This window comes from Calonectris borealis, chromosome 24, assembly GCF_964195595.1.
Source record: "Calonectris borealis chromosome 24, bCalBor7.hap1.2, whole genome shotgun sequence".
In the NCBI taxonomy this organism is placed as follows: Eukaryota; Metazoa; Chordata; class Aves; order Procellariiformes; family Procellariidae; genus Calonectris; species Calonectris borealis.
The window spans coordinates 5,673,208-5,699,318 of NC_134335.1; the positions used below are offsets into that span (position 1 = coordinate 5,673,208).

A 26,111-nucleotide genomic window follows, 5' to 3' on the forward strand; every position below is an offset into this window, starting at 1 on the left:
TCAGCCTCACCAGAGACAAGAAAACTCTCTTTTTTCAGGCTAGGGGAAGGGCACAGCCCCAACGCCCGTGGCGCTGGCCAAGCACAGACACCAACAACTGATTTACAAACCGGAGCAGATACTGGTGCAACATCTTCCCTGCCAAGCGTCAAGTCACGGGACAGGGAAACGAGGAGGTGGAGCGCAGGTCTGCTCCGTCAGAGCATCCTTCGCCCACCACATCCCTCCTTCCAGCCAGTCTCTTGGTCACTCTCCAACTTCTCTCCCTTTCCCTCCAGCATATTTTGCATGGTTTCTCTCTCTCCTCCGCCTTTCCCTCTTCCTCCCTCCTCCACGCGGTCCTTCCCTCGCTCTCTAGACCTCGCCTTGCCACCTTTCCTTCTCTGCACCCACGTCTCTCCCGCACCCCCGGGATGCGGAGAGGGGCTGGCAACCTGCCCTGCCTAATCCTGCGGTTACCGACTCCTCGGGCACTTAATATTCACGACAGAGAGAAACATTTCACGGCGAATTGGACGCACATTCAACTGGAAATGGAAATTTTATGACTCTTCTCACTCTGCGCTGCAGATTACACCAGCTGAGAAAACACGGAAGCAAATGAACAACCTGTGAACTGTAAAGTATATTAATAATGAAATCACAGCCCGGGAAATGAAGGCTTTATTCTGTTTATATTCTGCTCCATTAATAGAGAGCGCTCGTGCTAGCTCCACCCCATTAGCCGGCAATCTGCGCCGAGGAAGAGCGCAAGGACGGCAGGGGAACAGCGGTGGGGGACAAAAACCCCCTTCCCAGCGGGGCAAACATCACAAGGGCAGGAGTTCGGCTCAAAGCGTTTCCTCGCGCTCCGACGGACGGTGCGGGCAGGCGAACGCGGGGGACGTCTTTGGCTTCGGTGCCCTGCCCCGCGCAAGCTCGGTGAGCAGAGCAGATATTGCAATGGAAGGAAGGGAGCAAAACATGGTGCTGGGAAGAAGAGGAGCATGAATTCCGGGGAAAAACAGCTCCAACACCACCAGAAGCCCCCCAGCAAGGTGCTGGCACCAGGAAAACCATCCATGCTCAGCCTCGTGGCAGAGTTGCACTTCTTCCCTGTGCTGCTCATTCCCATCGCCCGCCTGCCGGGGTTTGAGCATCTCCACCACCTCTCCCGGCATCCTTCCCAGCCCTCAGCACCATGTCCCATCCCTCCGGGGATGGAGGTACCCCACTTCTGCACCCGCAGCCCCGAGGCCACGCTGATGGCTGCGGGAGAGCGGCGGCAGACCGAGCCAGGCTAGCAGGGCTTGGGCAAATAAATATTTCGGTGCTATTCCCCCACATCCAGCCCTGCCCTTGGCTCGGCAGACCTGGGCCACATGTGAGGCAGCCCAGCCGGGCTCTCTCCTCCCCAAAAACAACTGCGTCGGCTTATGCAAAGCACATCACAGGAGCTAAAACGAGCCGGAGCCGAGCTTTCTATAGCTGAAGCGACCCGGTGTTGACAGAATGGGGACGCGTTTCCACAGCTCAGATTTTTATAATAATACCTCGGGGGAGTCTCTGGCAAAGTTTGGCCCAAATATAATTAGTTTGCACAGCTATTAGGGGCTGATAAAAGGTTTTAATTTGTGTGGAGATCTCTCAAATCTCAGACACTCCCGTCCCTTGCTCTTCCCCACACCAGCCGAATGAAAGGCGAGTCCCAGGCAGGGAGCGAGCCGCCGACACAAAGCCACGCATTTACCGGGGAAGGAGGGAGCAGCGCTCAGCGCCGAAGAAGACACAGAAAATCCAGCAAGCTGAGACCGGCGGCGTGTTGGGTTTTGTCCGCCTCGTCCCACCGCGCCAAAGAAATAACTAACATACCCCCTTCTTCCCATGGTTAGCTGAAGTACCGCTGGGGATGGAGAAAAGCCCCCGGCGTGGGGCGATGCTGCCGGTGGCGTGAAAATCACCGTCTCTGCACAAAGCCGGAGCATGGGATGCTCGGGCGTTATCCCGGGCAATGCGAGCAAATAGAAACTGCCCCGCTGCCCTAACCTGGTCCTGCTTTGCACACACAGGGCTGATGAGATTGTCATGCAAATGTTGGCTCGGGAGTAAAAAAAATAAATCTCCGATATTCTTATTAATACCACTTTGACCGGGATGCCAACTCCCTCGCACCAGGCATGGCGCCAGCACTGATCGGGAACGTTTGTAGCACCGCGGCGGCTCTTACCCTTGCAGGAAAGGTAGCCAGCAACCGACGGGCTGAGCCGAAGGATAAAATATGGGGGTGCAGGCAGAGCTGCCTGCTTTTGCCCCCTGGTAGGGCAGCAACCGGCAGCACCGCGAGAGCGACTGGCCCCTGCTTCCCCAGGCTGAGATAAGGAGTTGAGCACGCTCTGCCTCTGGCAAGAAGGGAAAGTGTGACATTGCAAAGCTGTGTTTAGGGAATATGCTGAAGCAGAGAGGGCTTTTTTCCCTCCTTTTCTTAAGGGAAAGACATTGCCTCATTTGTAGCTGGTAGGGGTCTTGTTATTTTTGTACCAAGATGCATATTTTAAAGGCAGCTATGCCAAATATGCAAACAAATCAGCTCAGAGAGTTCATTTCCACCATGCGGGGAATCAAAAATATTACTTTTATATATATACACGTACAAGTACATAATCTCCCATCGCTTCGAAAAAGCAGGAGGAACCAGGGCACACCAGTGGAAGAGAAATGCTACGAGGAGCTACCCACAACCAAGCGCTTAGCACATGGCACGCTAACCGTGTTTAAATCACGCCTTGAGGAAAGCAAACCCTGGAGCCCACGAGGCAACACTGGCTCCTGCTGGGCCAGATCCTGCTCCCAGGGGAGCCGATGGGGAAGCTGCTGGCACTCAAGGGGCTAAATATTCACCCTGCTCCTGGCAGGATCTCGTTGCTGGTCGCAGCACACGTCCACATGCTTTGCAAGCAACCCCTGGCAATGCCAGCTGCCAGCTTCTCCTTCATCGCACAAAACTAGCGTCCATCTCAAAGTCCTGCTTCTCCAAGACCACTACAACCTATTTATTTGCACCCCACGCGGTGCAAACGGAGCCGGGCCACCGCTGACCCTTTTCCCGGCCGATCTGTCCGGCGCGTGCTGATTAAGCGCGCATCAAAACCGGTGGCAGATTTACAGGTTAACAATGATTTAGTGGAGTGCACCGCAGCCAAATTAATGCCGGCTATAATGTAGTTTACCTCATTAAACAATGCACACCAAGATCCTGTCTGTTGTAAAACAATTGGTCTCTGAAGCCTAGTGTTCATCTTCCAGGGTTGCTGGGAGATAATAAATGGGTAATATTCCGGCGATAATGGTAATGGAGTCACGGCTCAAAGCTAATATTATGGCAAAGCAGTAATTATTTCAACAGTAAACAAGGGGACGGTTGAGCTGCCGACAGGATTGGAGCCGGTTGAAATGCTTCAGTTAATTTAGCTGGAGCCCAGGCCTGCAACTGCCTCCTGGATGGAGGACAAGGTGCTCGGCCACCGAATGCGTCGGACGAGCCTCCGTGAGACACTTGGCCACCACGAGACCGGAGGGACGCATGCAAGGAGGCAAGATGGGACGTCATGTATGGCACAGCGACCAACCCAACCCAACGGGGCTGGCTCTGTGCTCCATCATCAGCCACGGTAGGAGGACTCGCGTCCCTTCTTTGAGACGCCACTTGTGTTGGCTCACACAACACCTCCCCCAACCCTTCTTCCTCAAGAGGGGCTCAAACCCCTCCTTTCTGCAAGGCACTACAAGCTTTGGTTGGCTCTTTGGTATGTGTTCAGCCTGAGGCAATGCAGACAAACCCTCCCTGCTGCCTAAACACCCAGAAGAGAGGTGAGGCGGGTGCTTGGCCTCCACTAAAACCACCTGAATGCTCAACAGGAGATGGTGCAGAAACACAAAACCCAGGATGAACACAGAAGCAGCCTCACACAAACCATCTGCTCACTCCGAGAGAAGATTTCCCTATTAAAAGGACCAGCAGAGAGCACGAGACTCTGGCCTAAAGTTAATTATGTGACTTGAGGCAGGGTTAAAGGGAGCAATGTTGCGGGACGCTGAGCTGATCGCTGCGAGGGACAAGGCAAAACAGAAGCAGGCGGAGATTTTCCCACCCAAGTGGATCCCCCTCCTCTCGGTGCCTCCCGTCCGGGCTCCAGATCTGATGTCCGACCTCCAAATATCCCGTCTCCTGTCCAGAAAGGATCCTGGAAACATGAGGGACAGCAAGCGATGTGCTTAATGGACAAACGTCTGAGAGGAGAGGACGTGTTCCCTTCCCAGGGACAAGCAACTCTTCAAGCTGGATTTTTTTTGCAGTCGCTTGTCCTCTTGTTTTAAGCCTCGCCAAGAGCCAGAGAGAATCAATATATCCAAATATACCGGACTTCTCCCAGAGTCCCTTCGCTGGTTTGCTGCTGATGTATAGACAGATGATCTCATGAGACCTCTGCCACATTAGGCCACCGTGTCTCATCTATCTTAAGTGCATATACGAGCTGTGATTACTGCTGTGTCTGAGCGCCTCATGTCTTGAATGTATTTATCCTCCCATCGGTCCTGCTGTTGTACCTCTTCCAGGGAGGACGTGGAGGGCCACGGAGGTTAAACAGACTGATCGCTGAGGATATCCGGGCCGCGGCAACGTCGGGACCCTCCGAGCATCTCCCCTGTCTCGTGCCTCCTCCGCCTCGCGAAGCACCCGGGCAGCACCTACCCCACAAATCACAGCTCGGACTCAGCTCAGGGCTCCGGCTCCGCACGGGATCTAGCTTTCAGCGCTGAGCCTAATCCTGAGATTAATGAGGGATTCCGGCTATAAAGACCTCTCGATTACCTCTTACGAGTAAATACACCATCAAGCCAAACCGTAATGTTTTCCTACCCTGGCAGCCGCTGTCTTAAGCCTTACACCAGAATCCATCATACTACAGCAATAATCAAAACGCAATTAGACAAAACCATGGCAGAAAAGTCCATCAAGGGTCGTTAAGGATGACAACTTGGATGCAGCCTCTGGCTCAGGACGTCCGCGCGTGGCAGTCCGGTGCTGGCCAGGCAGATGTGCCAGCGAAGGTATCTGTGTGCACACCCCTAGTTTTTACACCCTTTCCTCACGTCCCTGGCCCCGTCACGGCAGGATAACCACGCTTGCCATCTGACCACAGAGCCCTCGTTATCATTACTGCTAAGCCATGCCCGTTTCTCTTGGACAGAGCCTTCATCCCTCCTGGGAGAGCCCTCACAGCAATTCCTCAGCACAATTCCTGAGCTTAATGGGAGGCATGACGAGTCTCGTGTCTGCAGCACGGATAAATATCCCCCGGTTAGCTCAGCACGGTGCTGCTCACGCTGCTAGCGAGCAGCTCCGCGCGCTTCGGTGTCGCCCTGTGCCCGGCAGCTCGGGACGCCGCGCTTTTTCCTAGCCGAGAAATTCCAGCCTTCGCCCGCCGAGAGATGAAAACCAGCCTGACAACATGGCAATCGCCATGACTACATCAGAGTTACCCCCCAAAATAAATAAAGAGCCCAGTAACTATGGAAACACCTGAGTGACCACAACCAGAGTATTAACTAGAAGACCTCTCTGCAGTTTACAGATGGCATCGGCACCGCGAGGCTGGGGACCGTAATACATCCGAAGCCTTCGAAACAAACAGATGCTCAGCACCCATGGGTGCAAATACGAATATGCGTGGGCACACACAACACTGCCTTTCAGACCCCAGTGTCCAAGTTCCCTGCACAACCTACATCTCCTCTGGAAAGATGCTGCTGTCTTCATGTTGGATGTTATATCCTGACGACGGTTACCTACATCCTTCTCCTCCTCTTTGCCCCCTTCTTTTTCCACCTCAACCTGTTCAGCTGCATTAACAGGAGTTGCTGTGGGTTAGTACAGCATTACTGGGAGAAGAATTAAGAAAGGACAGAGAGGATTGAGGCAGAAGATAGGCTGTAACACGTCTGGGTTGGCCACGGGTTCACAAACCCCTTCTCCAGAGCCAGCATCCTGCTTTTGCTCACGGCAGGAGGATGAGGATGGGCAGAGGCAGGGCCAGCCACCGCGCAAGGCTCTGAGCGGCGATGGAGGCACCGCAGGGCCAGCACTCGTGCGATTCATTAGCACAAAACTCTCTCGCTCAGGTTCACTCAGCTCTTGAGTTATACAGCGAAAATGCTCTCCTCCTCCCGGCTGTGGGGAACTCTTCCAGCCCCAAACAAAACAGAGCCTCAAAACCAGGCTTGACGGCTCCCATAGCGTGGCAACAACTGCAAACGCGAAAATTCAGCAGAGCTTACCAGACCAAGCCACTAAATGCATATTGCACCGGACCAGAGCAATGCACGGGAGAGAAACAGCCGAGCGGTCAAGGGAGCTGGGAGTGGCTGGAAAAGGGTCTGGAGTGAGATCAGTCACCAGGGAGCCGGGGCTGCTCCCGGTGTAAATCCTCTGAAGGACCCGACCGCACGCTCCCCCGGTGAGCAAACACTCTCGTTTGCTCCCTTTCCCACCACGAGCCGCACAGTAGGCTTACAGCTGCCAAGAAAATAATAAAGCCCGTGAGGAGCACTCACCGGTGTATGCACGGGGACCGGCTCCTTCAGCTACCGGTCTGCCCGTGCCTGGCACAGACAGCGCTATCAAAGCCTCTCCCCGGCGACATCGGTGAGAGCCGCTTACCCATCCGCTTTGTAAATCCTTAAATTATGCACCAGCTTTCCCTTAACCAATTTTCCCTTGGTCCCTCTTCTCCACCACTCCAAGCGAGACGGAGAAAGACGGCGAGAAGGAACGCTCGAGACTTCCCCGGGGATGAGCAGACCTACAACCGAGAGAGGGGCCGGCAGCTAGCTTTGGGTCCCCGCACCTCCCAGCTCTCCAAATTAGAGTATATCCTACTAGGGAAAGGGTTACCGTCTCGGCATCTGCTATAGCACCTCTGTGCTCTGGCTCTTATTTCAGTCCCCACGCTTCCAACCCTCGTCTCTCCTATGCGCGCTGAATGCAAAATGGAGAAGTAGAGGTCTTCCTTGGTGGCTTGGCAGACCCAGAGAGAGAAAGAGAGGAGCTGCCTACGGAGACGGGCAGCCACCGAAGTTGTCTCGGGCCACCTCTGGGCTCAGCACCCTCCATCAGCAGGCAGCCAGCCTCAAGTAAATCTCTGTGATCATTTGTTCCCTTTTGAGTTTTGAAAGCAGAATGCCTAATCATGGCCAAAATCAGGTAAGAGCTGCTGCTGCAAATTACACAGCACCACAGGTAATTTCTGATTAGCTCACTCTTCCTCTCCTGGTGCATCCTCAGTTTCCATAGCAGCTAAGTCCTAAGTAAAATGGAAACATCTGGTTCAAGCGCAGGTAAAGATTCCCTGGGGAAAGAAACCTGCTGGATGGCAGCAAACACAGAAAATAGCCCTCGTGAAAGACAGAGGCATTGTGAGCCGGGAGCCTGGTTAGGAGAGGATGGATGGCGTGCGGGAGAAGGCAGCGAGGGGCACGGGAGAGGGAGAGGAGGGTCCTGGGGGAGCAGGAGGGGATGCGGGAAGGAGAGCGGGGCTGCAGGGAAAACATATGCATGTGAAAAACAGGCGGTGAGGAGGTTGAGCGAGACAAAAAGACATCGTCAGGGTAGACGAGGGGAAGAGGAGAAAGAAGAAAAGGCTTCAAGGTGGGAGCACATGGACTGCCTCAACCGTAAATGCCACCTGATGGTGACAGATACAGTGACAGCAACTTCGATGCCACGGACAGACGCTCGGGGCCGGAGAGGAGCACGTGGATCTGTGTCCTGCATTTCATCATTCATCCACACACAGAGCCCGACTGAAGGCCACTGTCTCGGAGGCACGACCACCTAAGGTGGATAAGCCAACACGTGCCCCGGGGGGAATGGTTTTTACAGAGGCTCCTGTCAAGGGAAGGGTCTGAGATGCCGCCGACTCAGCTCGCTCTCTGCCTGGGCTACGGAGAGTGATGGATCTGGCCCAGCAGTTTGCTACAGCGCAGACAAATAGCAAAAAAAATCAATGGAGCTGCACCGAGACACCGCAGCCATCGCCAGGCAGCTGAACAGAGAGAGCAGACGCGGCGCCATCCGTCGCTGCCGCCGCTGCGTCGTCTCCTTCGGCTGCCGGACAGCCCGGCCGGGGCCTCCCCGAGGAGAACTTGAGGCAGTTGTCTGGGACAACAGCCCACACTGGTAAAAAACTCAGGGGAAAAATGACTGAGGTTGAACTGAAGCGCTTAGACGCGATCAGAGCCAGGCACTGCCCCTTGGCCGGATGGCTCATCCCACCCAAAGCCCCCAGATCTCACCCCCAGCTCACCGGTGAGAACCTCGCAGCCACCTGGGAATAACAGGGCAGCAAAGCGCAAGGCAAACGCCAAAAAGCAGCTGGGAAACGGTTTTGAAATCATAAGCTCCCGAACGGGCATGTATGGGAATTAGCTTCCCAAGCAGTCACACCCACACAGTTCTGCTCAGGTTTTGCTTACCAATTAACAAGGCCACCAATTAACGCTTCGTGTGTTTTCCTGCTCATTTGTACTATTTACAGTCCTCCTTCGAAGCAACGCACAAGAATTCCCCGAAAACTTTCCAAAACAGGGCCGGACAAGCACATTCAATCCCTAGGCACGACAACCCCAACCTGGTACCTACTGCCAGTCCTCCACACGAGCAAAACCATAACCTCCTCTCCCAGACCACCAAGATGGATGTTTCTCCACCAGAGTCACCAACTCCTGCATTAAGTCACGTCTTTTCGGTGCACATCACCTTCTCTTTGCAACTAAAGTCCCAGGTGAACCAGCCAACGACACCTCCCCAGCCGCTCGCAAATGGCACTGTGCCCTTCCCGAATATTTCTGGTAACATTCGGCTCCTACCTTTGGGCGAGATGTGTCTCCAGGTGATTGTTGGATCTGGCCTGCCCGTGGCTATGCAGGTGAGGCTGACATTGCCGCCCTCGTTGATGGAGATGTCAGAAGAGATCTCGGTGATTTTCGGAGACACTGCAATGACACAAAGAGGGAAATGAAAATGCAGCCAGGTCTGCTCTGACTCAAATCTCAAAATGTGGGTGAAGGAGGCTGAATTTCCTTCCTCACTCCACCTCGACAAGCTACGCAGTAGACCATCAGTCTCGCCTGACTTGACAGCAACACACAGGGTAAAAGGAGGGAAGAGAAGACAGGGTTGAAGTGGGAAGAAATTATAGCCAGAGGAGATTCAGTCATTTTAGGGAGGCTCGAAACAGCTCCTCCTCACCATCTCCGTGGTGTGGGAGACGGTACTTCTTCCCCACCCCACTTCCAGTACTCATCCTGTCCTCCCAGCCACGATGAACCCTTTCCAGCAGAGCTGCATCCTACCCAGAAAACATCATCCCCCCCTTCAAACTCCCCCAAAAGGCAGCAGTCGCTCCTGGTGCGACAATAGCACCCAAAGCATGCACATGGCTTGCAGCTCTTCCTGCAGCCGTGCAGGCTCTCTGTCATGCCCTTGCAACCAGAAAAGCACCAAAAGGAGCTGGGCATGAAGACGACAAGTCTACTGAGGAGCCTCTAAGGTCCACCACCGTGCAAAGGAAGGGAAATTCAATCGGGATGAAAGCCATCCCGCTGCATTGGCTCTGCCATCGTGAACACGCAGGAGCAGGTCAGATACAAGGGGCCCGGACCCAAAAAAGAGGACACACGTACAGGACGGGGGGTGATGAGAAATGGGGCTGAGGAGGGGAAGGGATGAGGAGCAAGCAGGGAGCTGCTGCGTGAGCGGAGGATGCGATGCAGCTGCCAGGGAGGGCTGGGGTTTCTACGAGCTCTACGGCAGGGCTGTACGAGAAAAACGATTGGCTGCTGTTATCAGCCTGCACCTGCAGAACATAATAAAGACCATCACCTTCCTCGGTTTATTTTTTTTCAGGCCATTCTCCGGAGCCTAGCAGCGGATTGGCACCCCGCTGCGGCATTTTGCAGGAGAGTCACAAATCATTTGCAAAGCATCCTGCTCCTTCCACCCTCCCTGGGCGAGCCCCATTCATCGACCCGCTTGAAGCTGCAACCCAGACCATTGCGACACCCCTATTCCTGACTCGGACCCCACTCCCGAGCACCCCTTCCCTGCCTCTCCCCACCTCCCACACCTTCCCGGGGCTGCACCGAACCGGAATGACTGCAATGGCCTTGCACGCATTGCCTCTGCTGTGCAGGTAAGTAATTTATTGATCTGTAAAGCACTCCAAGACGCTCTGGAAGGGATTATGTCATGCCAGTGCCGTGCAATAAAATAAAAAATGATGGATTTTTTGTGAACATGAGGGTGATTTAGGGTTTGTAGTTGGAAGTGTAGTTAAAGTACATTTTAAGTGGAAATCAAGGTGGGTAATGAATTATTCTCTGTTTTGAAGGGCTTCTGGGAGTTCATTTTTTTGCTGCTCTGGGCACAACGGCTAATCTGCTAATCATGCACTGGAGGACAACCACGGATCAGACGCTCCCAGAACAGTGGGGGCTCTGGGGCAGGACAGCGGAGGGCACGAAGATGACATCGAAAGAAGTATTAATATGCATCAGTGTCATTAAGCCCAGCGTAAGGGGACAGCACATGCCTCCTGGGACCACCCGCCCGCACGGAGCTGGGAGATGCTCTGCCAGTAGCCAGGTAGTCCATTGAGAAGATGCAATTAATTACAACGGCGCTACGATTGCTCCGCTGCGTTCCTGGCGAGGCTGGGACCGCTAGCCAGGAAACCCACGTGTGCTTTAAAAAGACCAAGCTTATGGTCTGGACACAAAAATAGGCCAAGGAGGTATCACCGTTGCCATTTCAGAGAGGTGGAAAGAGGCAAGCGGAGGCGCGGAGAATTGCCCGCCATCGCCCGGGAAGAAGCAATAGCTTCCAGCTGTAAGTCCCAACAAAACTAGAGCAATATCTATCATCATCAACGCGATGCTCGCTGAATCACACAGGAACCTTTCTGCTGTTTTAAACTACTGAATCCGCATCAACCCGATTCAGCTTGTTTTGGAGAGCTCACCAAGGGTTAAGAAAATCAAGTCAGACTTCGCACCAGAGTCAGACACACGGATTTGCACCCGCCCAGGCGACAAAAATCTGCAATCAAATCAACTGACCAGGTTCTAAAACATACTTAAAACAAATTAAACATGGATTTCCCAAAACACGAGCGTTACATCCTCCTCTCAGCAATACAGCAGGAGATTTAAATTTTGCTCAGACCAGGCAGAGGAAGAGAGATGATTGCGTTGCTGCTTGGCCGGGCAATGGGAGACTCTCTCCTACAAGTGCAAAAGCAGCTCGAGCCGCTCGTGCGCCGGGGAAAAAGCCCACCATGCCCCAGTGAGCTCGGGACATGCTCAGGGAGAGATAATTTACTGCGGCCCACCTGGGATGAGATGAGGCAGGAATGGCTGGGAAGTAAACCAGAGCAACAGCGTCAGCGAAGTCGTTAGCTAACCCTTAAATTAAATGTGCAGTGGTAGGATTTAACACGACAGTTATTGTATGCTAATTAAACGTTTGAATAATTAACCACACGAACTATTTGAAATGCCTTTCTGGAGACTGAACAGGTATGTTGTAAGGCTTTTACCACACTAGGGAGGGAAACCTTAATAAATAAGTGATCGCAAGTATATATTTAATATTATTTAACGGTCACTGGTGCTCCCGTTCCCTCTGCGCTAAAACGCTTTCACCGTCGGTTGGCATTTCTGCAGCAATGGGGCAGAGGAGAAATTTCTTATGCTGAACGCAGGACGCAGACGGAGCTGTGCCCCTATGGGAACGAATAAATAAATAAAGCTAAATAAATGCAGGCTTCCCAGGCGGGAACCCTCTCCTTGCGGGCAGTCCTTTTGTGTTCAGCATCTCTCTTGCTCAGAAGTGATTAAACATGGCAGTGTTGGCCAAGCTGCTCCAGTTACACAGCGAAGATTTCCCCAGAGACGGGCTGGTGTTTTATCGATCTGACGACTTCTTTTTTTCCCTATCCTTGCCACGGTGATGGGAAAGGTCTCTGGGCTGCTCTCAGCCACTGCAGGTGCCCAGGGCATGCCCCCAGTTTGCCTGGATTTGGTGCCCACTCGCACACATGGAGTCCCCGGGACAGAAAGCAGCTTGCTTAAATATTTAACCAAACCATATGGTGCGTTACACGTTCGAGGGTGTTCAGTCAGGTGATATATGTCTTTACGGATCCAAGCATATGTGCTTGCCTACACAGATATATTCCCTGGCGCACAGACACCCTCCTGCCACTGGCACTGACTATATCCCCGCTATGCTTTCACCTCCAAACACCCGTCCCAGAGCCAACACGGGTGCAAAAGCTCACGTATCCCATGCACGTACCCCTCGGCCCCGCCATCTCCTATCGTCATGACTTCCCCATCCATCTTCCTTGCGTGCAATGGCCGTGCTGCTGCCAGTGCTTTCCTCTCCCTGACACGGTGTCCCTGCCGCTGTCTCCTGATGTACCCCTCGGCGCGGCTGGGCTCCCAGGGCACCCCAAATTTCAGCCATGTATCAGGTGAGAGGCAAGGAGATCCCTGAATATCGGAGGAGTATGGATCTGGAGCAACCTCTCCCACCAGAGACAGGGAAGGAGACCTCAGATGAGCCTCACCGAGTTGGGTGCCTTCAAGGAGTAATTGCATTTTTTTGCCTTAACGACCTCCTTTCTACCCAGTTTTGGGAGCCAAGCAGGTAGCGCAGAAATACCTGCGTGACCTTTCCAGACCTGCAAATCCCTTCTCGTGCGGGAGCCGGGCAGAGCGGGTGCTTGCCCCAGCAAATGCTCTGCGCAGGACTCGCAGCCCGCGAGCCAGCGGGCGGGCGGGCTCTCCCGGTAAAGCCTAACAGCGCCTTGCTTCTTCCTCATAAAACATGCAAACCTCCATCTTCCAGCATGAGCAACATCTGCTCCAGATCAAAGGAAACAACAAAGAACAACTATAAAAGCGTCTCAAAGAAAGAAAAAGAGGGAGAATTCAGACTTGCGTTCTGCAGGCGATCTGTGATGCGCACTGGCAGCTTCCTGAACATCAGGCTGCTGCTGCTCCTGCGTTTAATAACAGCCTCTTACTGCTGTCACCCACAGACTTCCCCGTGTTTTACAGAGCGCTGCTACCATGGGTCCTGTCTCTGGGACTCGGCGAGCGAGAGCCCTGGGTGCCCCAGCCCTGCTCGCGGCGATGCTACGAGTCGCACCGAGCCCACGCTCCCACGCCAATGGAGGGGTCCACCAAGACCAGCTGGGACTGGGTGCCGGGCAGGGACCCCAATATCAGGCTCCCCATCCAACTCCTCCAGGTTGCAGCCAGAGCGGTTTCCACTTCTCCGGCAGCAGCCGCCGGGTCGGGAGAAGGTTCGGCGCTCCGGCTGCCGCAGTGCCAGGCACTTCCATTGTGCCTTCTCCCTCCTTTGTGTTCAAAACCTTTCTGCTTTCTAAGGCAGACAGCAAATGGAGAGACCTGCGCCTTCAATTACAGGTGTATTATAATGGGCTTTTAAATCAGTTTGTGCCACTCCAACACAACCATAATTAAGAGAAAAGCAGAGAGGGCTTCATCCTTCATCATATCAACACAGCTCAGGAGCCGTATTGAAGTCCACGGGGTGCGAGGAAGGGCAAACACAGCCTTAGAGCCTGCTTCCAGCTACATTGCTCGGTCACGTAGGCTTGCATAGAGAAACCTTACAATTACAGGAGCCGATCCTGCCCCCCGGGGCTGCCTTTGTCCTGGGTTTGCACAAGTACCACCGGCGTGCCGGGTTCGGCTCGGCTTTGCCGAGGGACCGAGCCCCCTCTGCGCAAACCCAGTCAAAGACGTGAAGAAAGCAGCCTGGAAATGAAGAGGACATACGTAACGACCTTAATAAGCAATTAATAAATAACTAATGGCAATTGCTCGTTTTAAAGCAAGGCGTAATGAGATGTGTCATACGGCACCGAGATGTGTCTAAATGATTTCCCAAGTAGATAACAGCTCCTTTTGCAGCAAAGCTCTCCTGAGCTTGGAGGACACAAAATTTTTTACGCCCGTCTCTGCAGCAGGTTATACGGCACGGCATCGTAATAAGTCAAAGGAGGAGGGGGGAAACAAGACGTCTCCAATCATTCATTAGTAAAGTATTTGTGAACGCGGGTATAATTCATCGCATAAGCAGCAGGGTTTCTGCAGACAAACTTTACAGCTAAGTGCCAAAAGGGAGCCCAATCTGATTCCACTTACGACAGCATAAATCAGCGATACTCCTACCGCAGTCAACAAGGGATACGCCAGAATAAACGTGGCACGAAAGGAGAGTCAGGTCTCCAGCACAAGGACTTTTTTCTGGCTTTTGGGTGGGTCCAGGTCACCAACCCTAAGGAGCCGGGGTGCTGCCTGGCTAGATTTGGTCCCCTGCTTTCAAGGCTGTGAAGGGATCTACATCTTTTTTTCCTACCACAAAAAGGAAGAAACACCTGACACCAAGCTCCACATCTTCGGCGAAATCAAGCAACAGTTTGACGTTAGCATGACTATTAATAAGCAGCTTTATAGACCAGGCAGAATCCATCACTCAGGTTTGGAAGGAGTAATGAGGAACCTGAGTAAGTAACCTGAGGTCAGCTTTCACGTTACGATGCCAGAAGGAAGTCGTGGCACTGCTCTGGACTTTGTTGCTTTCTCTAAAAGGATTCTAATGATGCTGATCTCCTTTATAAACTACTTCATACTCCTCTTTCAAAAAAAAAAAAAAAATCCAAAAACCCACAACACCCAAAACCCTAAAGAACCCCATAAAGATGTAAGAATAAAGTTTTTGCATTGCTAACCATGAAGAAATGCAAACGAACAAGGACTGTTTGACGGTTCAGCTCCCTGTCTAGACAGATCTCATTTTCAGCTCCATGCACGCCGCATGGAGCAAGGATCTAGTTTCCAGTTTTTGCACCCCGAGCCACCTGGGATTCCCTCCTGCAAGTCAAGCAACGCCTCATAAAAAGCAGAAAATTGAAGGATCTCGAAACCTTAAGACACTCGCATCATCTTTCCAGCGTCATTGACACCTCTCCTCAAAGCACGACAGCCTCTTTCACCTCCACGGTGACCATCAAACCGACAGCGACTCCGTCTCACCCTGCTCGGGGACGCAGGGTCCCCAGCTCTGCCCCTCTCGTCCCACCAGGCGCTGGTGGAGGCTCCGTCAGACCCCCGGGGAAAAGTCCCCGCGCGGGGACGAGCCGCAGCAAGCCGAGGGCACCCGAGAAAGTTTGAACGCGACTTCTTGTTAATACAAAGCTTGTCAAACCCATCACCTAGAAATGCTGAATGTCTTTATTAGATTCCTTTCTCTCCCCCCGAGATCGGAGGGACACGATGAGATGATTCTCAGCGGAGATGTCATCATCCAGAAACTAATTAAAGGCTGCGCGGGAAGTCGGGCCACGCGCACTCTGGAGAACAAAACGCATTAGCAACCCGAGTCGAGAAAAATATTACAAGTGAACTTCAGATCAGAAAGGGCGAGCTAGGGATTTGACAATAGCTCTCCTCTCCCCGTCTTTCCTCCTGCTCGTCCCCACAGTCCCTCGTCCTCGATAGCTGTCCCCCAGCAGAAGCAAGCCGCCCGGGATCTCGAGGCTGTCTGGGACCAGCCCCTGCACTGCCATCTCCTGAGGGATGCGGGACCTCTCCTCCACCGAGTCACATTCCAGGAGAAAATGAGGATTTGTGGAATTTCCCTTTTTTTTTTAATGTTAGAAAAGCCTCCTTGCTGCGGGTCAATAAGCTGCAGAGAAGGATGGCTTGATGCCTGCACCGCTCCCTGCTCCAGAGGAGTCCTGGAGCAAAACACTCCGTCTCTTTGGGTCTCATCTCTCTACCAACGCAATGACAAGAACTTCTCTTCCTCGCATGCTTATTACGAAGACAACAGCATAAGAAATTATAAGATACCCAGAGCCTATGGTCACAGGAACTGTAGGTAGGGAGATTTCTGCATAGGGACAGTCCTACTAGCCATGTCCTTTAGGGCTCACGTAAGCCCAGATGCACAGATCTAGTTTAGGGCATGCAATCCGAGGGGATGTTCCTGCAAATAGCACTTCCCAGTCAACCTGGAGTCTTCTGTACCAACGAGCAGCAAGTTTACATGATATTCCTCATCTGGTCCACCAGCGTCCACTGTCCTGCTAACCTCAGAATGAAACCTCAGCTCCTCTCCCCAAAACCAGCCAGAGGCAAGGGGCCATGCCCCACACTGACGGTGCAGGTCCTGCTCCCAGCCCCGCTCCCGGAGGAGCGGGGGGCTCACCCCGTGCCCCCCCAGCTCTCCGTCCACGAGGAGCGAGCATCACGCGGAGGGCCCAGCACGCCGAACTGGCCCTGCGCCACTTCGCTCGTCAAAAGGGACCTGGCAGGAACAAAGGAGCTCAAACATCCTTTCCATAGATAAATCAGATGCTCTAATGCCGCCTGCATCTCCAATGAATATAGGGCAGGTGCCTCTGAAGTGAAGTATTAGTTAAAATGATGCTCTTTAAATTACATTTCGGCTATTTCAGGCAGCCGGGTTGTGTGTGGGTTGGGTTGGGTTTTTTTATGATCTATCTAGAGGCTTAAAAAGACACCGAGAGAAATAAATCTCCCTTCCATTAAAAACACACTACGCTCTTGCATATTTGTTCTTATCTCCGCGCTCTCGCGCTCCCTCTCCCCCGACTCGAGCACAAAGTAAGTGTTTATGATTACACTTTCCACACTGACACTAATCTAATCCGAGGAGCCGTGCAGCCCGTGCCCAGGGAAAGCGCGGTGGCTCGCCCGCCCTTGCAGGGGGATGAGCGGCGCTTCCCGAAACGCCGCGACGGATGCCGGGCGCCTGACGGTTTTACTTCAAAAACCATTGAGATTCGTGGCGTTAATGTGGAACCGAGTGAAAGCTCCAAGTTTTGATTGAATTGCAAGCGAAGCCTGTTTGTATCTTCTGGGTCTATCTGTGTCTTTTTCACCTCTATTTATCTAACTGTTTACATCCCCAGCTCCCCTACAACATCTTTGACACCCTCAGACCCCGTTGCACTAGGTGCTGTACCAACCAGACACAAAAATACAGCCTTTGCCCCACGGGGCTCTCAACGAAAAAGGAGACAGGCTGCATCCTCAGCCCTCCCGGACATCATCGCTTGCAAACTACCTTTCGGCACCACGCTGGCATCCAGAGGGATGCAACGGGGAGCGAGAGGTGGATGTGCACCTCGTTGGTGCGGGGAGCAGGGTTGGATGCAATCAATCTCTAAGACACAGGTGCCGTTGCCATCGCCGCTCGTGCCCAAACAGCCCCTTTCCTCCCGTCTTTCCCAAGCCCTCTGCACGCCGGGCTCCAGCCTTGCACGTGCCTCCTCATGCTCCAGCCAGAGCCTTTACTTCTGCTTGGGCTTCTTCCCATGATCGCCTTTGACTCTGGTGAAAAATTGATGGATCAGGCAGGGAGCATAGCCTTATTATTCTCTGATTAGGTGGTCTGGAGGCTGCTCCTTATGACCAGACCCTTCGTTCGTCTGCTTATAAAGCAGGAGGTCAGCAAGGCCCAGCGCTTCAAAATGAACCGCAGGTGAGGTGATTTATGCCTCCAGATGCTGTCGCTCCTCCTGTCCCCATGGGAACACATCTCTTCACATAAGACTTGTGAACCCATCCATCGCTCCGGCAGAGGCAAGTCTACCTTCCCAAGGCTGCCCTCGTCCACTCCTTCCTCCCCTTAGGCATTCCTTTGCCAGGCTTTCCTCCCTGGGCTCCAAGAGCTCCCCCAGCCTTCCTCGCTCCTCCCGTGGAGTACTTCTGGTCCTGCACCCTACCGTGCAGCCAAGGGTCACGAGGTCCCTTGTTAGCATCCACCCTGACCCAACACGCCAACAGCCCCAAACCCAGGAGATCAACCCAAGGCTTGGCCAGAAACAAGCAGGAGAGCAAACACCAACGAGCCAGAGTCCGTGTGATGATGCACACCATCCTCCCCACGCCTTAAAATGTCTTTAAAAGAGCAGTCGTAGCACTGCAAGGTTTAGCTCTCAAAGTTCAGCACGGGTAGAGGTAGGGTTGGTCTCTGTTGCCTTAAGTCACCTCCCCAGCTCACGCTCCCCGAGGACAACGCTTTCCCGCAGGTGCCCGGCTTCTCTCGGTACCTGTGCGCATCCCCGCCTCCGCTTTCTCGGGGTCTGCCAGCAGCGCGAGCATTAATAACCCTATCGTCAAAACACCCCGGTGAGATAAGGGAGCGTTATTATCCCTGCTTTACGGATGTAGAAACGAAGCCCCAAGAGCAAATGGCCCAAAAGCACCTGTTCGGATGGATGCTCCATCAGCACCTGCTTTTCAGGCTCCGCAGCACGCACGAAGCCACGGAAAAGGCACTGGGATGGCTGCCAGGACAGGTATTTCCAACGGGCCGCACGAGACGAGAGCACTGCAGTTAAAAATTAGTCATCAGGCTGTGGAGAGCACAGCAGGATATCTGCGTACACAGAGGGGCAATTAAAAATTTCATTACCAAATTTCAACCCAAATAGGCAACGTTTGACAGAGTTAAAAGCAAAGGGGAAGGAGGGAGCGGCGCTACCGCAAGGCAGAGATACCGGCGTGCCTGGAGTACGCGGGGGCTGTTCTACTTTTCCATTAGGACTGCTCCTACGTTTCGCGTTCCTCCTAAACGAAGCCCTCTAGCCTTCTTCTCGGCCACCCCCGTGCCTCCGAGAATGCCAGAAAAGCCACAGGGGGTTATGTCCCCCCAGAGCATCCCTTAATTTCCCTATTTGTCTTTCTAATGCCCAGCCTCATCAACGGCACCGTCTATTCCCCACGTGCTCCTGCTTTTCACGGAAGGACTATTTTTACCCCTTCCTTCCTAATGCCTCCTTCTCCTCCCATTTAATCATTTTGGAGGCTCTTTATCCACAGTTTCCTTCCCTTTCTTTCCTCTTACCCTTTCATTTTTAAAACCTGTGGTTCTCCGATTCAAAATCATTACTGTTTTTAACTCGGCTCGAGCCTCTTTAATTAAGTTACTTCCCATTATTTTTTATCTAGTCCATTTGTCTACATCCCCCGCACCCTCCCTCATTCTTCCTTTCCTCCCCAAGGCAGGCTGGGTATGAAATCTTACATTTCCATTTGGCTAACAATCACTTTGAATTTTTAAATGCTATTAAATTGGATCACACTGGTCACTGGACTGGAGTTGTCGAGCTGTGATATTTACTCGCGCCAGTCAAAGGGAAATGAAATTGCGGCGGTGCAGGGCCGGGGGGAGGCGATGGGGGAGCGCAGATTTATTCTGCCCGCGGTACTTGCAAACAGGCACAATCCCTTTGGATTTTCGAGCGAGTTCAAAGGAAACTCTTACGCTCAACCATGAATGTATTGTAATGTCTTTAATAAATCAATTACTTGTTGGCAGGGAAGCGTCACTGCATCTCCAATCCTTGTAATCACCTCAGCCTCGCTGTGTTTTAAGTGCTGAAAAACCACGGAGGTAGACCGGGAACCAGAAGAAGCATTGGCGTAGGGCAAACCAGAGAAAGCACTTCTGCTTCGTCTTGCCAGCAAAGGCCAAAAAATGCAGAAAGCCATTTGCATCGTGCAAAACCAGACACACCCAGTGACCCCCAGCACCAGAATAAGGAAATCACGGTGCCAGAGGGACTCTGCCAGCACTGCATGGGGCTCACCCTCCCCGGGGCAGCTCCTGGGATGCAAAAGCTTGGGAGGGGTGACGACGACAGGCCCACCAAGAACCCCAGGTATTAAGCCCGTGGTGATCGGAGCAGCCCCCTGCTCCCGCCTGCCCCGGGGGCTGAGCATCGCTCTCGCGGGCAATTTGCACAGCAGCATTTTCCTATCGCCCCCAAGAGCGAGACAACCTTTTGCTGCACATTAATTAAGGGCCCGAGTTTTGCGCTCCTGCCTTCGGGGTGGGGGGGGGGTGCCGGTATTTCAATTTTGCTAAAAGAAGTCTTTTCCGCTCAAAAATTTGCTAAAAGGAAAGAGAACAGGATTTGATTACAAAGCAGTCCTGGCCAAATCCAGCCCCTCCTCCCCCTCTCTGCTGACAACATCCTCCCCTCCACAACAACAATCATCTGAGCACAAACAGACAACGAAGCTTTTCAGAAAGTAATGAACTCCAGTCGGAGCCAAGGCAGGAAGGGTTTAATGTTCAGCTCGGAAAGCTTGGCGAGGCCATCAATTATATAGCCCTGCTGCTGAAGGAGTGAAAAAAAAAAATAGTATTTCAGACAGACTCGGCCAAAAGGGAAAGATAGGGAAGGAAAACACTGCGAGAGAGATTTAATTCCATGAGCGGAGAGAAGTGTTTGCAAAAGAGGAGGAGGAAGATTGAAGGCTGAAGCTCTCGGGCTGGCTGGGAGGAGAAGGGATTACAAGGAAGGCAAACCATGGAGAAGACATCTCTGTTGACCCCTCATCTCGAAGCAGGTCCAGGCAAGGACAGCCCTGGGTACAAGCCCGTTCGCCGCGAGGGCTCGGTGATGGGGAGGCTTTGGCAGCGAGGGGGATGGATTGAGACCTGTTCGTCTCATCTCACGTAGGACAGCAAGCCAGGATGGGGTCTGCCACCTCCATTGCCTCATCCCAGTCTTATACTAGATGCTACCGAGAAAAAGGAGAGGAACCCAGAGCTGAAATCTTCTGGGCATCTCTACTGCTGATGGGACCAGCAACCCAGACATGAAAAATGAGCAATGAGACCTCCCTGCTCTCTCGCCTGCACCCGGTGGGGCCGGGCTGTAGGGCTCTTCCAGGGATCTGGCCCTGCACTAATGAACAGAGCCACCTTTTTCTGAGGGATGGGGCAGAGGGGACTCACTGCTATCCCACACCACCAGCTTCTCAAGCAGACAACCAGCCAGACCCGGAAAACCCCAACCAGAAAAATTTCAAGACCACATTTCCATGTCTTGTCTGAAGGACCACGTTTCCACGTCTTTTCCGAAGGTCCTTGCCTTTTTGTTCTCCGCTTCCCACTTTTCCTCCCCTTTCTCCTTTTCCAAATCTCTTTCTCCTTCATTGCAGCACCAGAACAGACAGGAAAAGAAGGGTAAAATGAGATCACAACTCTCCCAATGTTTCAACTCCCCTTTTTCAAGCTTCAATCTCTCCTTCAAGACCAAAGCAAAACCAGTGCAGAAAACACCAGGTTTTTCCCCCTGGTCCTCCCGTTCATTCTCCCACAAGCTCAGTGACCCCCTCCAGCCCGTTCTTAAGCTCGCAGATATTTGCTGGAGGTTTTCTAGCACTCGGTGCCCTCCGCGGGAGGCGGCAGGGTCGGACCAGCTCTTCGGCAGCTGTTCCCTTGGCCTCTCCTTTATCTCCAGCATTGTGTTCACATCTGCTTCCCCCTCTGCCTCTTTTCCCTGCCGCTGGGAGCCTGGTTTTAAATCACTGCTCACCGCGCCGGCTGCCAGGCGTGGGTTTCATGCCGCCCAGCATGCCCCGTTTGGACGGGAATCCAAAAGCCGTTTGCAAGCCTCCCCCTGCTTCTTTTTTTTTTTATTTCTTCCTCTTCTTTTTTTTTTTTATCCTCCTGAACCCGCCAGCGCTGCCACACTGCTCTCCCCTCCTCCTTTTTGGCCGTGGAGTTATCTTGGCTCTGGAAACATGTTCAGACACCTGGTTGTTGGCAGTGCGAGGCTTTGGCAGCGGCTGGCTGCATGCAGCTCTCCGATAGGGAAGGGGAGGTGAGCGGAGCCCAGCCGGTGCGGGTCAACGCGACCCACCTTGGCTATCGGGGACATGCCGGTGGCCTCCTGCACCGCTCCCGCCTGGCCGGTGGCTTTCTCGAGCCTGGCGCTGGCCGCAATCCCACCACCCGCATCTCTCTGGCTTTGCCTGGAGTTTTGGTTCAGGCCAACTTCTGGTTTCGCTGGGGATTTGCACGGTAGAAAAGCACAGCTTTGTACAGCATCACCCAGGAGCTGCATTTTAAGAGATGCATTTAGGACAAGACATCGCCATCTGCGGCTTCCTTCCCCAGCAGAGAGCACTGCTCCTGAGCACGGCAATTTTGGCAGAGCGAGGCAGCAAAAACCCGAGGGAGCAAACAGAGCGGGGCAGGTGGAGGGATGCCTCACTGCCACTCTGCCCACGCGGTGGCTCCAGCCTAAATTCCCCTTTCAGATTGCAATCTCTCCACGTTATCAAAAAAAGAGATGGCTATATCCTTCCCCCAGCCAGTTGCATACAAACTTCCCTGAAAAGCTTAGCTGATGCTTCCCCAACCTCCTTTCACCCGTGGTCTGTGCGGGATTGCAAGCCAGGATCCCCGTGGATGCCACCTTCGATGGCAAAGGCTGCACCACACAGACCGAACTCCCTTGGGCAGAGCTCCCTGCTCCTGCTCTCTGACTCCCCGAGCCTCTGCAACAGGCTTTCGCTGCCGGACTCACCTCCGGAAAAATCAGCTCTAAAGGCCAAAAAGAAGAGCCAGATTAAAGTATCAATTCTGAATTTATGCTCGGGACTTAAGGTTTAATAATGCAACAGAAAATCAATATTTAATAAAGCAAATGATGGAGAAAAACACTGAATGGGAGATGAGCCGCTGCTCGTGTTTTCAAACATGTAACTCCCGGAGGAGCCGGTTTGGCAGGATGGATGCAGTACCAGATTGCCATGATGAGCTGGCACGCAGGACGCCCCAGGTCCCACCGATTCCAGCTCCGGTGTCAAGGGGGTTCACAGGTCTTTTATTAAAGGACAAACAAGGAATTACTGCAGTGGTCAGAGTCCAAATACCCATGGAGAGAGATCAAATACTGATGCACAAGAGGAGTCGAGCAGCTGCCTCACTGAACAGGCCCAAATTTGTGCTAGGGCTGGAGGCTGGGCTTGCGGAACGCGGGCAGGCAGGCAGCAGCACACCCAAATTCAGGTTTCAAACGCACCAAGAAGAGCTCTCAAGGGATGGAGATCTCCTGACAAGCCCGGAGGGAGCACAGGGGCTCAAAGCAGAGGATAAATCCCTGTCTGCCAAGCAGGAGAGGATGTGGTGTGGGTAGTCCAGGGGGGCAAGAAAGCAACCGGGGCATCAACCCCAGCTGGCAGGCGCGGCGGCATGGCAAGCGCGCATCCCTGGGCGTGCTGGACCCGGGCAGGACGAGGGATGCGGCAGGGATGCGGCCGCGATGCTGGGGACAGATCGGCAGCTCTGACTCCCTCCCCTGGAGGCTGGAGAAAACTGCAGCGAGTCCGTGCACGGCCCAGAGATGTCACCTGCGCCTTGTGCAAAGCAACAGCTACCCCAGCAGCCACGCTCTACCAACGCGTACGAGTTGCCTCACTGCATTTGTCAGATTTGGGGGGAGCCCCTTGAAACCGGGCCGAACGAGCGAGCCTGAGGAACAGATGCTCCAGGACATTCAATCCCGCAGCCCCAGCCAGGACACCGCTTGCTCGAGCTATACCCGACCCCGCCATTCCCACGCCTGGGGCTGCACGAAACTGAGCTGCAGAGCAAACCGTGCAACAACCAGCACTGCGATAATAAATGCCTTCTGCAGCAGCAATCCTCTCTCTCTCCCTACCCCACCGCCTGCACTAAGCCTTTCCAGCCCTGATATAAGCTGTGCCGCCAGCTGGGAAGCAGGGGAGTTTTCCCCGTGCCCACCCAGGTGACGGTGGGTGCTGCCTGGGGCGCGTGGCTCGGGATGCACAAAGACCCCTGCCCCGTCTCACAAAGTTTGGGGACTCTGGATAAGTCCTCTAAACAAAGGAGACTCTCACTTGCACAGGTATGGGTGCTCAGCTCTCTCCGGGGCAGCAAAGCGAGCTCTGGTGCCCTTCGATGAAACCCCCTCCTCTCGCACGCAGCGTGTGCCGGGTTGCCTGCCTGGCCCTGCAGCACAGCAATAATTTGTAGCTTGTGCTGGGATCCTTCACGATGAAAGATGACATATAAATATAAAACGTTATCGCTCCATAACAGCCACATGCTATAAAACGCTGGGCAGAAGGATCTGGAACTAGATGGAGGCAGTGCTTTAAATCCTTCCCTGCAGAGTTACGGCCGCTAAAACAACAGACCCACTCCGAAGAGCTCCGGCAACAGATGGAGAAGAAGAAAGGCCCCGATAAAAACACCACAATTGTGGAATTAGGCGAATAAGGTGACTTTATACCGGGCGTGACCTTCCTGTACTGACAACCCTGGGGTAGCTGTCGTACCGGCATGCCAGCGACGTCTCCTCCCATTCATCCCCTGCCGCGACTTTCGGCGGATGCTCCGTGTTACTATAGTAACAATAAAGCGCTGGTACCAATATTACACTACAACGAGTTGACTCTGCTCCCACGATTACGATAACAATGCTGTTACTGTAGTAACATTACATTGTTGAGGTCTCACTGTTCTACCCTTAATTTATTGTCGTAAGATTAAATTGCAATAATGTTATTGAGCCGCCATTAGCGTTACCATGGTAACAATAACATTAAGGTAGCGATATCGCATTACAGTGGTCCAACCGTTCCACCACAAATATTTTAATGTAGTAAAACAAAAGAGATTACTGCAGTAACATTAAACTGCAGTGACCTCATTAAACCACCACCAGCTTTATCACGCCGAACGATGGTACTTTGGAAACCGTATGCAGCAGGGGGGTGGGGGGAGATGCCCGACGTGCATCCCGGAGGCGCGGGTGCTGCCGTGCCACCCGTTCAGCTGGCAAAGTCCTTGGGGAAGGAGGGGGACCCGTCTTGCGGGGGGCGAGCACGAGACCTGCAGACAACTCGAGTCCTCCTCAAGCCCCGCTTGGAGAGCTGTCGGCGCAGCCTGCCGCTGGCCTCCCGGCTTCACCCGCTCCGCAGAAGGGATTAGCGGAGTGGCTGTTGAATGGCGCCGGGTGAGGCGGGCGACCTCTCCCTGAAAGCGTTTGGAGAGGACGGGTGAACGGGGCCGCCGGGAGCTCGCACACTCAGAAAGGCTCAAAGAGGAGTAGGCTCGTGTTTTCTAGAAGAGGGGTGATCAGAGGGTGACCTCCGCGGCTCTGCGCATCTCCGAGGGAGTAGCGAAGAGAGTTAGGCTGAGCTCGCCTTGCTGCCACAGCAGCTGCAGCTGGGGAGGATGGAAATAGCGGAGCCACGGGGGTGTCGGAGGTGGGAACGGCCCCAGCGGGCATCGCTGGGCTGTCCCAGCACCAGGGCACGGCGCGGCCGGTGGGGACCGCAAAGGGTTCGTGTCAGCGCTGCTTAGGAGAACCCCGCAACACGCCGGATTACAGCGTTAGCACTTCACCGGGGGGAGAAAAACAGAGAAATTCGCCACGGCCTTGGTGTACGCAAAAAGAAAAACATGAAGGAAATGACAACGGTCTGTGTGTGCTATGAATCACTGGTCCTTCCTTCCCCTCGCTCCATTCTCCTGCCAATTATTCCTCCTTGGGAACAGGATACATCCTCCCAGGGGTCTGGCGGTGCCTGGCCCGCTAGCATCGCTGGGGTGCCCGGCAAGGATGGAGGACGCCTTCCCTTCACCGCGACTTCGCCGTTACCAACTTGCTCTCTTTCTAACGAGGACAGCGGTTAACACACTCGAGCACTGTTCACCTCCCCATCCCTCCCACTCTCCACTCCCCCCGCACCAGCGGGGCTCACCCACACGCTCCGGGAAGGAGGACGTGCTGCAGCACGAGTGGGACGCGTCCCCTGGCTCCCTCCAGCAGCAGAGCGGGCACGTAACTGGGGCAGCCCGAAGCCGCAGCGAGGGCAGGCGTGTGAGCCCGGAGCAAAGCTTCCAGTACGGGCTCTGGAGTCTCTGCTTTCCCCCCCTCCCACCCCACGATATAATTGCTAATTAATAATAACGTTTAACTCTCAGATAACGCATTCCATCTTCAAAGACCTCTGTCGACATTAATGAATTAATCCTCATCAACCCCCCTGTGAAGTAGGTGACAATTATTATCTCTGCCTCACAGATGTTAAATTGATTTGCAAAGAGGTCAAGTGACTTGGGGGAGGCCGGAGGGAGCCTGCCCAGCCGCACGCCGGGTGCGCGGCCACGT

At 53.6% G+C, this 26,111-nt stretch overlaps 1 protein-coding gene across 6 annotated transcripts in view; it reads right to left on the minus strand.

Moving 5' to 3' along the window:
• Window positions 1–26,111, minus strand: part of LOC142092696 (protein CEPU-1) — a 348,616-nt gene that overhangs the window by 21,620 nt on the left and 300,885 nt on the right. For all 6 annotated transcript variants that reach the window (XM_075173006.1, XM_075173004.1, XM_075173009.1 and 3 more), the window contains one exon: window positions 8,905–9,030. In XM_075173006.1, coding sequence (XP_075029107.1) covers window positions 8,905–9,030 — 126 coding nt within the window. The remainder of the gene's footprint in view (window positions 1–8,904; window positions 9,031–26,111) is intronic.